Source organism: Oncorhynchus gorbuscha, linkage group LG14 (assembly GCF_021184085.1).
Source record: "Oncorhynchus gorbuscha isolate QuinsamMale2020 ecotype Even-year linkage group LG14, OgorEven_v1.0, whole genome shotgun sequence".
Classification (NCBI taxonomy): domain Eukaryota; kingdom Metazoa; phylum Chordata; class Actinopteri; order Salmoniformes; family Salmonidae; genus Oncorhynchus; species Oncorhynchus gorbuscha.
The window spans coordinates 46,644,554-46,656,589 of record NC_060186.1 but is presented as its reverse complement, the minus strand read 5'-3'; the positions used below and the strand labels follow the sequence as shown (position 1 = coordinate 46,656,589).

At 40.2% G+C, this 12,036-nt stretch overlaps 1 protein-coding gene and 1 long non-coding RNA gene across 2 annotated transcripts; one reads left to right on the top strand and one right to left on the bottom strand.

The window, feature by feature from the left end:
• Positions 1 to 924: 924 nt before the first annotated feature.
• On the bottom strand, positions 925 to 3,989 carry LOC123994993. The gene is made up of 3 exons (XR_006831766.1): positions 3,773 to 3,989; positions 2,621 to 2,694; positions 925 to 2,174 (listed from the first exon to the last, which is right to left on the bottom strand). It is a non-coding gene; the product is annotated as an uncharacterized LOC123994993 (long non-coding RNA).
• Positions 3,778 to 11,135, top strand: LOC123994982 (zinc finger protein 239-like). Its single transcript, XM_046298156.1, has 5 exons — positions 3,778 to 4,059; positions 6,334 to 6,370; positions 6,978 to 7,118; positions 7,205 to 8,953; positions 10,060 to 11,135. Exons 4-5 carry the CDS (start codon positions 8,674 to 8,676, stop codon positions 10,872 to 10,874), a joined length of 1,095 nt encoding a protein of 364 aa, XP_046154112.1. The 5' UTR covers positions 3,778 to 4,059; positions 6,334 to 6,370; positions 6,978 to 7,118; positions 7,205 to 8,673; the 3' UTR covers positions 10,875 to 11,135.
• Positions 11,136 to 12,036: the final 901 nt, after the last annotated feature.

Genomic DNA, 12,036 nt, shown 5'->3' with positions numbered 1-12,036 from the left:
AACCTCATCTCCCTCTCGCACAATTGATTTCAACGTGATATCGATGAGTAATGACGTAAGTGTTGCGTTCCTTTGTTTAAATGCATCACTCCAAAATGTAGCTGACTGTCTTCTGCACGTTGACCTCTAATCAGTGAGGTAAAATACATCTCCCATTTCCATGTTTTTTTTAGTTGTGTTAGTTTTAACAGCACGTACAACCTAATCGATATCAGTGATTTCTTGCTACTTGTCAAAACAACAGCGTTTCTGGTGCTTGTGCAGTTTATAAGGAACTTGTTTAAATGAATACAAGTAATATGATTATTGTTGCAGATGTTTGTGGTTATAGCCCATTTTATGCTTGGGTTTTCAATTTATCCCAAACTGATTCTGCGTATTGGTTATTGATTTGGACACGTTAAAACTGTGTTTTGACATCGGGCTATCCCACCTAGCAAAATGTAATTGAAAAGACGTTGAAGACTATTCCCGACGTCCAATATACGTTCGGTTGAAAGTAAAAGTTGAAAATATGTATTTTCGGGTAGTTTTTTTCAGTGATTTCAGTGATTTCTTCTACATTTACATTTAAGTCATTTAGCAGACGCTCTTATCCAGAGCGACTTACAAATTGGTGCATTCACCTTATGACATCCAGTGGAACAGCCACTTTACAATAGTGCATCTAAATCTTTTAAGGGGGGTGAGAAGGATTACTTTATCCTATCCTAGGTATTCCTTAAAGAGGTGGGGTTTCAGGTGTCTCCGGAAGGTGGTGATTGACTCCGCTGTCCTGGCGTCGTGAGGGAGTTTGTTCCACCATTGGGGAGCCAGAGCAGCGAACAGTTTTGACTGGGCTGAGTGGGAACTGTACTTCCTCAGTGGTAGGGAGGCGAGCAGGCCAGAGGTGGATGAACGCAGTGCCCTTATTTGGGTGTAGGGCCTGATCAGAGCCTGGAGGTACTGAGGTGCCGTTCCCCTCACAGCTCCGTAGGCAAGCACCATGGTCTTGTAGCGTTGTAGCGTTTGTAGTGGTTAGAGCGTTGGGCCGTCATTGTGAGACAGAATTAGGTCTTAACTGACTTATTTACAATGACGGCCTACCAGGGAACTGCTGGTTACCTGCTTTGTTCAGGTGCAGAATGACAGATTTTTACCTTGTCAGCTTGTTAAATGAAGGTTAAAATAAATAAGTACACATGGAAGCAGTATAATAAATTGCTCTATAATCAATTTCATTAACAATCTTACATCACTCCAGTATTTTTTGACAACATTCAAGTGCTAATTGTCTTTATTCCACAACTGAAGAATCATGACTCAAATCACCTCATATTTCAAAATATTATCTTTGACAAAATATACATTTTTATTATTCCATGCCTCACCATTAAGTTCATTATTGCCAACACATAATAAAAGGGCTGTACATTTGATCACAATTTATTTTGACTGCACGTTTTTCCGTATTGGAGATGAGTTTTGTTTGGACTCGTTCCAAGTGGAATAGAAGCTAGTGAGTTGTAGGTAGATGAGAGTTCTAGAAGCTAGTGAGTTTAAGGAAGACGAGAGTTCTCGGATTCTATAGAAAGAAAAGGGAGAAAAGATACGATTGTATATTATTATTTAGAAGTGCGTGTTTTTATCTTGTTTTTAATTGTTGACAGCCAGTAGACACCATGTTGATATTGGTGAAAGTGAAGCATTGTAGTTGATTAGAATGTGAAATGGAAGTTGTTTTCAGTTGGTGGTAAGCAAACTTGTCCACAAAAATATAGGATATATTTGTTGTCTTAAGGAGGAAGGTAGTTACAGGCTTTGGTTTTTCCATTTAGGTTTTGAGGTTGGACTTTAGCACGTACAGCTCGGTTGCTTCCTGTCTTTAAGTTTGGTGTGGGTTTTTCTTTTGTTTTTCTTGTTTCCATTGGGTTGCATCCATGTCTGAAATGTGCTGTATAAATAAAGCTTGATTTGAACATATTGTAAGTCAAATGAACCCAATGACTAACCAATCAACAGACTCTTGGTCCATGTTAGTATGAAAAACAGTATCAATCCCACATTTCAAGCCTGCTGAAGGCGTGGTGGAGTGGTAAACACCACCCCCGGCTCTACCAGGGGCTTGAGGTGGTCTCCCACAGCTCTGATTATGTCATGTTCTGTGGCCTTGCCGTTCCATTTATTGACTGCCCCTGCAGCACAGAAACACATTTATTCATAAAACACTCAAAGTAATGGATATGGCACATCTACGGCCTCAGTTACACCTGGCACCTAAATGTGACTTTTGTCATCCGACCACTCCAAGCTGCATTAGTTTCAGATCTACCAGGATGGGCCTTTGACATAGTCTGGATGCAGTCAGGCCACCACATATTCATCAGTAGTGTAAAGAGATGGGGTGAATGGGTGGGGAAAAGTACATTATACACAAATGACCTTCATAATATCAAAGAACAAATGTGTGTGCCTGAGAGGAAATTAACTTTCATAAAGCCAAAAGGGGTGAGAAATTACACCAATATCAGTGGATAATTTGTACTAATGTAAATAAACAGATGATGGAACATTCTCCCTTTTGCTTACATTATGTGATAAACACAAATATTTGCCATCTAAACCATGTGTGACCTCTCACCTCTCTGGCTGTAGAAGTGTTCTTCCTAACCAGTCCCTCAACAGCTCTCTGACTGAGCTCCACCGTCACTGGGTCTTCAGAGGAGAGGAAGGAAGGATGAATGGATCAGTCAGTCAATAATGTGTAGAGCTGCTGTTTACACTGTCTGACAATGAACTACTAAAATAGTGATTAATTTAAAGTAATTCAGGCTTTATGACTGCTGAATACCAACTATCCATCACTTAGATAATGTATTTTCAGGTAGAGATACATCTTTGGGATATCACTAGCCCATTGAAGTTGACATTTAAAAGGGTTAAGGTAGGGTTTAGGATAGGGATGTCCCAAGGATCCCAGATAGCGTGCATTCTTCCGTCTCTCTTACATAGCAGGTGTAAAAGAAACACAGACAAGGCAATGAAATATGGTCATTGTACTGAATTACATTTATGCACTAGAGCATTGGCCTGCTGGAAGTGTAGAGCATTGGCCTGTTGGAAACTACAACTCCCTACTGCATCACACAGCTCAGTCTGGTCTGATTTATCTCTAGAGAAACTACAACTCCCTACTACATCACACAGTTCCATCTGGTTCTTATTTATCTCTGTCCAATGTTGTGAGGGAAAAATCTATGTTAACCTCTTTAAATTTATGACTTCTAATGTGTTGAAGGATCTCTTTTAAGGTTGAGAAGTTTGTGTGGGTGTGTAACCACACACCCTCTGGGCAGACAGGCCAAAGGCGCTTGCTTGGCCCAATTCTAGGAATCATTGATCGATTTTAGAGGAACTGTGTCTAGGGTGATTTCCTGTTGTTTTGACACCTCACTAGATGACTAGAACAACTAGCTGTTGCTACAGAACGAGACGACCAATTCACAGTTAGTTTGTGTCTCGTTCTCCACACAAGTACACATTCCAAGATCACGTGTTTTCTATATTCACAAGATAGTTTGACGATATAAGGCTTCTTAACTCCTTGTACATCGAGCTCTCGGCATTCCACCTCAGAGTGTAGGACTGATCAGCTACATTATTGCAATTATTATCAAATAAAGGTTGATTGTTTGAAGAAATGACAAAGTCTCTCCTGATTGGTTAGAATTTCCACCACAATGTACAGAATGAATGACTGACTTCCCAGTTCAACGTTAGTTCACGGTCTCACCTCATACAGTATTGGAGCAGCAGCAGCAGCTGACTTGATCGTTGATGCTAATCAGCATATTTGAATCTGAGAGTAACTAGAGCTGACTACACTCTAAAAATTAAGGGTTCAACTGGAGTTGTTCTCAGATCCCCTAAGAACCGTAGGGTTCCAAAAGGTTCTTCAAATGACTTGTTAGAAGGTGGGTTCATCGAGGAACCTCCGTTGTTGCTGGACTTCTTCCGGAAACTTCGCAATTACAACTTAAAACGCTGGTGGCAAGTTTGGATGTGACAACAATTAAAAAGGTAAGTTGGGTTGATGTTTGGCTCTGAATATGTATCGAAATAATTTATATAATAATATAACATACTAATAATGAATAACGAAGACAATGATGGTTTTCTGTGAATAGTTTCCATAACGTTACTATGGCTAATTAACCTAAATATTAGAAAGCCGGGTTTGACCATAGGTGTTGTATGAGCTACAGTACAGTACTGTTAGCTAGCTAACATTATGTCCTAACTCGGCAGAACTAGGTTTGGATTATTTCCTGAACTATATTATTTCCCATATATTGTATATCGTTTCCATAAAGCCAACATGACTTTACACTCATTAACGTAAGTTTCCAATCTAGAGCAGTTCTCACTTTTGTGAGAATGAACTAGCTAACGTTAGCTTCGTTAAGCTTGGTAAGGTTAGGTGTGTCAACTAAGTCAAATCAAATGTATTTATATAGCCCTTCGTACATCAGATGATATCTCAAAGTGCTGTACAGAAACCCAGCCTAAACCTCAAACAGCAAGCAATGCAGGTGTAGAAGCACGCTGGCTAGGAAAAACTCCCTAGAAAGGCCAAAACCTAGGAAGAAACCTAGAGAGGAACCAGGCTATGTGGGGTGGCCAGTCCACTTCTGGCTGTGCCGGGTGGAGATTATAAAAGAACATGGCCTAGATGTTCAAATGTTCATAAATGACCAGCATGGTTGATGGACTGGGGACAGTAAGGAGTCATCATGTCAGGTAGTCCTGGGGCATGGTCCTAGGGCTCAGGTCCTCTGAGAGAGAAAGAAAGAGAGAAGGAGAGAATTAGAGAACGCACACTTAGATTCACACAGGACACCGAATAGGACAGGAGAAGTACTTGTGCAGTTTATAAGGAACAAACTGACCCTAGCCCCCCGACACAAACTACTGCAGCATAAATACTGGAGGCTGAGACATGAGGGGTCAGGAGACACTGTGGCCCCATCTGAGGACACCCCCGGGCAGGGCCAAACAGGAAGGATATAACCCCACCCACTTTGCCAAAGCACAGCCCCCACACCACTAGAGGGATATCTTCAACCACCAACTTACCATCCTGAGACAAGGCTGAGTATAGCCCACAAAGATCTCCGCCATGGCACAACCCAAGGGGGGGGCACCAACCCAGACAGGATGACCACATCAGTGAATCAACCCACTCAGGTGACGCACCCCTTCCAGGGACGGCATGAGAGAGCCCCAGTAAGCCAGTGACTCAGCCCCTGTAATAGGGTTAGAGGCAGAGAATCCCAGTGGAAAGAGGGGAAACGGCCAGGCAGAGACAGCAAGGGCGGTTCGTTACTCCAGAGCCTTTCCGTTCACCTTCCCACTCCTGGGCCAGACTACCCTCAATCATATGACCCACTGAAGAGATGAGTCTTCAGTAAAGACTTAAAGGTTGAGACCGAGTTTGCGTCTCTCACATGGGTAGGCAGACCGTTCCATAAAAATGGAGCTCTGTAGGAGAAAGTCCTGCCTCCAGCTGTTTGCTTAGAAATTCTAGGGACAATTAGGAGGCCTGCGTCTTGTGACCGTAGCGTACGTGTAGGAATGTACGGCAGGACCAAATCAGAGAGATAGGTAGGAGCAAGCCCATGTAATGCTAAGGACGGTGACCAGTCCAGACGAGATGTTACAACGAACTGAATCGTCAATGGATGTCTTCCTCTTTATATACCCTGCTACAGCATGCTATACTATTAACTTACAAGGGGGCATTACGTTACATGTACAATACTATCCCCTTTTGGAAACGTTACATGTACAATACTATCCCATTTTGGAAACGTTACATGTACAATACTATCCCATTTTGGAAACGTTACATGTCCGCCCCCTTGTGGAGAGAAATTAACAGTTTATATGGTAGCTGTAGATGGGATTCAAATGCATAATGGTATTAATAGTGTATAGACTTCCTCTTTTGTATAAATTACCTTTACATTTAAGTCATTTAGCAGACGCTCTTATCCAGAGCGACTTACAACCTTCATAATCCAAACGCAGTATTGCCACGCAGAAAAGTGTTGCGTATAATCTTTCATGTCAGCCTGATAAAATATTGAACAATTTATGTACAAAGATATCTTGAAATGTGATATTAGGTCTGTATGGCAGTACTGTATTGGCTAGTGCTTTCTCCAATATGTTCTTCTATTTTGCATTCAATTGTATGTCGATGCCATTTATCTTTCAATATTTACTTAATATATATTATTTTAATGCTTGTAATTCTTTGACACATTTTCTCTTCCTTTGAAATTCTTATAGGACAGAACATGGACACAATGCAATTGGGATCAAGAAGGTACAGATATGTTGTAGGACAGCTGCATTTACATTTACATTTAAGTCATTTAGCAGACGCTCTTATCCAGAGCGACTTACAAATTGGGTACAATTGGATACAATAAAAAGAGCAAGATAGACAAATAAGAAACAAAACCAGGAACTGTATTACTATTGGTTTAGCTAATGACCCAATGGAGTGCTGCATATGGGCTCTCTCTCTTATGATTGGGAATTGAGAAAAGCTAGGAATGTGCACTCATGCCTCAGAGGAGAGAAACTACTTCTTACGTGGTCTAGGACAATAGCTGTAGGACAACAGGTCTAGGACATCAGGTCTAGGATACATTTAGTCTCTACACCTTTCATTGTTAAGGTCTGGTGAGTGTCAGGGAACGCTGATCTTTGGTTAGTCAGAGGTTAATTTCTGACAGGGGTGGAGGTTCCTTTGACAGTCTTCTTCATGTGATGGTAGTTGGGCAGGATCTTCATGAGGAAATCTAGCTGGAGCGTCTGAGGCTGAGGCCTTTCTTTCTTTTTCATTTGAAGTGTCAATTTAACCTACATAGCGGTCAATACAAACTGAAGTCTATTAGCATACAAATGTGTGCAAATGATCTTTTCAGATGTTCTCAGAAATGAATCAATTCCATGGAATGGATATAGACAAAAAGAGAATTCAAGGACTAGCAGAGGTAGAGAGGTGAGGCAGGGGTGAGGACATCATCCTGCTATTTTGACAGTCCCTGAAGGACAATACAGAAGAGGTACTTGCTCTTATTCCTCCCCTTTTTCTAATGTATTTTGTAATAAAATTAGCAAGTGTAGTAAGATCATTGCTTTACTTTACTAGGACTGGAGACCACAGCAGCGATTCTGCTCTTGCCCTACCTCTTCAATGAGGACCCGAGTGTCCTTTATGTCCTTGACAATGTATCATCTGTTTCTTCATAAACATAGGTGTGCATGCTTATATAAAACTACAGCTGAACATTTGTTCTGTTCTTTGTTAATTGTATATAATCTGTATTAATCTTTTTTTACTTTTGTTGACACCGATTTCACCGCTCTTCACTCCTTTACTGCACATCGGCGGAAATCCATTTCACTATGAGAGTGAAATCCCGCTGACCTTTGATGGGGAGAACATCCATGCCCTTGAGGACGTTCTCATGGGACTTGGGGATCTGCTAGGGCTGTATTATTTATTTCCCCAAAATGTCAGAAAAACACTTATGTTGTTTTTAAGTTACTGTGTTCTGGGGATAAGAGAAGTTGGGGTGAAGTTACCAGGGCTGGTCATAATGATGGCAAACTCCCTAACATAACTAAGTGGATAGGATATACACACTAAAGCTGAAAAATCTATATTTAGCATCAAGTCTACAATATTGTTAGTTTACCTATGATTCATTTTGAATGTATGTTGTTTTTATTGTACATCATAATTTTTTAATTTGTTGTAAATGTCATGAAAAGCACTATACAAAGTAAATGTAGTATTTATTATGGTCTGCAGAAATGTTGCAATTTTGTAATGTGTTTTGTAAATAATAATTCACATTTGTGGTGCCACTAAATTAACAATGGATTATTTAAATCAATATTGTTATTATTATTAAAACATTTTTTCATAATGAGGAAGGGTGGACAGGGGGTTTAAAAAAAATAACCCCAAAAGCTTATTCGAGGAACTTATAGGGGTTCCCACTAAATGTTATTCAAATTACTTTTAGTGGTTCCCCCACAGTTTCAATTTGAAGAACCCTGAAAGGATACTCCAGTAACCTTTACTTTTTACAGTGTATATTGATAAAAGTCACCTTGTCCGAGAGACATTTACATAGTCATCCCATATTGGGCTGTGTATAACTATTTTGGGGCGAAATAGTACATTTTTACACTATAATAAATGTTTCTGATGCCACATCGCCCGTTTTCAAAGGGAGTCGTTGGTTTTTAAGGGCAGTCGCTTTTTAGCTTTTTGTCCTTAATTTTTTTCTCAACTGTGATACCAACTCCAGTCAGCAGATGGCGATGTGCGTCTTTCAGGTGATTCTGCCACTGGGACGTATAATCTAGTGGACGGAACGCTTCTTCAACAACAACAGCTAGTCAGACACCTTGGTACCTTGCTAGGCAAAACAGCCGAAACATTGAAGTTATTTGGACTGTGTCGGTGTATAGCCACTGTGTAATTACCAGCATGATATCGTATATACTTTTCATTTCATATTTAAGTTGTTGTTAGTCAGCTAATTTAGTTGGCTTGATAAATTAGCCTAGCACTACGCTAATGCTAGCTAGCTATTATCCCCTACCATGAGTTGCTCACTAAACTTCTCCCCTCCTGCTAAAGAAGATGGAGCCTGCTGGACTGAGAAAGAAGCTCTGGGGCTGAACGTTTTCGTGAAAGAGGAGGATGTCACAGTAAAACAAGAAGTAGAGGGTGAGGTTGTTACCGTGAAAGAAGAAGAGAAAGAAGTTACAGTGAAAGAAGAGGAAGACGTGTTCAGAGTGAAGGAGGAGGAGGATGTTACAGTAAAAGGGGAGAAAGAGGAGGATGTAGTTTTTGAAGGGAAGGAGGAGGAGGAGACAGAAGGTCAGATTAACACCAGTAAATACTAATGTGTAATAACGGGGCACAAACTCCGTTATAGTGGTTGAACTGATGTACACAAACGTGGTTTTAAAGCAGCTATGGTTTTTGTTTTTATACATTTTAAAGTGAAACATCAGATTCTGGTGTAATTCCGTTACCATGGAATTGCCCAGTTCCTAACTATACTGAACAAAAATATAAACGCAAAATGCAATAATTTAAAAGATATTACTGAGTTACAGTTCATAGAAGTAAATTGAAATGAATTAATTAGGCCCTAATCTATGGATTAGTTGTTTTATTTATTTACTTACCTACACACACACACATACTTTTTTTCCTCCGCACTATTCGTTAGTGCCTGTAAGTAAGCATTTCACTGTAAGGTCTACCTTCACCTGTTTTATTCGGCGCACGTGACAAAACTTTGATTTGATTTGAACTATAATAATAAGGCAGCGTTTTATCTGTCAGGACAGTGTGGTGTGTAGTGATGTGTTGTTATGGAGGCACTTTGTTGATTCTTGATTTTCACTTGTACAGCTGTTCATCATTACTATTGTATCTAAATGATTTATTTCAACACATTGGTTAAAAGACTCGAGCCACATTACTTCTTACTTCAATTTCTTGTTTTTACCAACATTGCCAAGCTGCTCATTCATTTTCTTGTGATTTTTGGTGTAATCATTCATGGCAAAAAAATATTGAGGCTGGTAAAAAATCACAGTGGAGTGTATTTTCTTTAAGTTGCCTGCTACAGTGGCTGGTATATTCGTCCATCTGCCTGCTACAGTGGCTGGTATATTCTTTCATCTGCCTGCTACAGTGGCTGGTATATTCTTTCATCTGCCTTCTTCAGTGGCTGGTATATTCTTTCATCTGCCTGCAACATTGGCTGGTATATTATTTCATCTGCCTGCTACAGTGGCTGGTATATTCTTTCATCTGCCTGCTACAGTGGCTGGTATATTCTTTAATCTGCCTACCACACTGGCTAGTGGATCAAAATCAAACTAAAACAAGACTTAGAAGACATTTGTCAAAGTTTGTAAAAACATTTAAACATTCACTATATTAACTGTCTGACTTTGACATTCACGCAGGAGAGAGACGGGCCTATCGTGGATCCTCTGGGGAGCCTCAACAACATCATGATGCTGACGAGGCAGAGAAGAGTCTCTCCACATCAGGACACCTCAAGAAACACCATCAGAGACCCACAGGAAAGAAACCCCACTGCTGCTCTGACTGTGGGAAACGTTTCAAATCTTCATCAGAACTTAAAAAACACCAGAGAATTCACACAGGAGAGAAGCCTTATAGCTGTGATCAGTGTGGCAAGAGTTTTACTCAGTCAAGCCACCTGGTATCACACCAGAGAACACACACAGGAGAGAAGCCTTATAGCTGTGATCAGTGTGGCAAGGGTTTTACCCAGTCAACCAACCTGGTATCACACCAGAGAACACACACAGGAGAGCAGCCATATAGCTGTGAGCAATGTGGGAAAAACTTTTCGCGGAGAGAACACCTTAAAGAGCACCAGAGAACACACACAGGAGAGAAACCTTATAGTTGTGATCAATGTGGGAAAAGCTTTTCTCAGATAGAACACCTTAAAGGACACCAGAGAACACACACAGGAGAGAAGCCTTATAGCTGTGATGTATGTGCAGATAGTTTTACTACATCAAGCCAGCTGGTAGTACACCAGCGAGTACACACAGGAGAGAAACCTTATAGCTGTAGTCAGTGTGGGAAGAGTTTTACTCAGTCAAACAGCCTGAAATCACACCAGAGAACACACACAGGAGATAAACCTTATAGCTGTGATCAATGTGACAAGAGATACTCTCATTCAAGTGGTCTGATTAAACATCAGAAAATACATGCAGGAGATCCACAGAGTGTAGAATGATCTCCAACACCAGACCTGGGTAGTAGAACACAGAGTGTAGAATAATCTCCAACACCAGACCTGGTTGTAGAACACAGAATGTGGAATGATCTCCAACACCAAACCTCTATACATCAAATCACATTTTATTTAATAATAATTTGGCACATACACTTGTTTAGCAGATGTTATTGCGGGTGTAGCGAAACGCTTGTGTTTCTAGCTCCAACAGTCCAGTAATATCTAACAAGTAATATCTAACAATACACACAATCTAAAGGAAGGGAATTAAGAATATATAAATATTTGGACGAGTGATGTCAGTGCGACATAGACTGATACAGTATAATACAATAGAATAGAATACAGTATATACATATGAGATGAGTAATACATAGACTAAGATACAGTAGAATAGAATAGAATACAGTATATACATATGAGATGAGTAATGCATAGACTAAGATACAGTAGAATAGGATTTAATACAATATATATACATATGAGATGAGAATTACATAGACTAAGATACAGTAGAATAGGATAGAATACAGTATATTCATATTAGATGAGTAATGCATAGACTAAGATACAGTAGAATAGGATTGAATACAGTATATACATATAAGATGAGTAATGCATAGACTAACACACAGTAGAATAGAATTGAATACAGTATATACATACGAGATAAGTAATGCAAAATATGTAAACATTATTAAAGTGGCCAGTGTTTCCAAGTCTATGTGTATAGGCAGTAGCCTCTAATGTGCTAGTGATGGCTATTTAACAGTATTTAACAGTCTGATGGCCTTGAGATAGAAGCTGTTTTTCAGTCTCTCTGTCCCAGCTTTGATGCACCTGTTCTGACAACACCTTCTCGATGATAACGGTGTGAACAGGCAGTGGCTCGGGTGGTTGTTGTCCTTGATTATCTTTTTGGCCTTCCTGTGAAATCGGGTGCTGTAGATGTCCTGGAGGGCAGGTAGTTTGCCCCCGGTGATGCATTGGGCAGACCGCATCACTGGTGTAGTTGCAGGCTGTATAAGTTGCCGTACCAGGCGGTGATACTGCCTGACAGGATGCTCTCAATTGTGCATCTGTAAAAGTTTGTGAGGGTTTTAGGTGCCAAGCCAAATTTCTTCAGCCTCCTGAGGTTGAAGAGTCGCTGTTGCACCTTCTT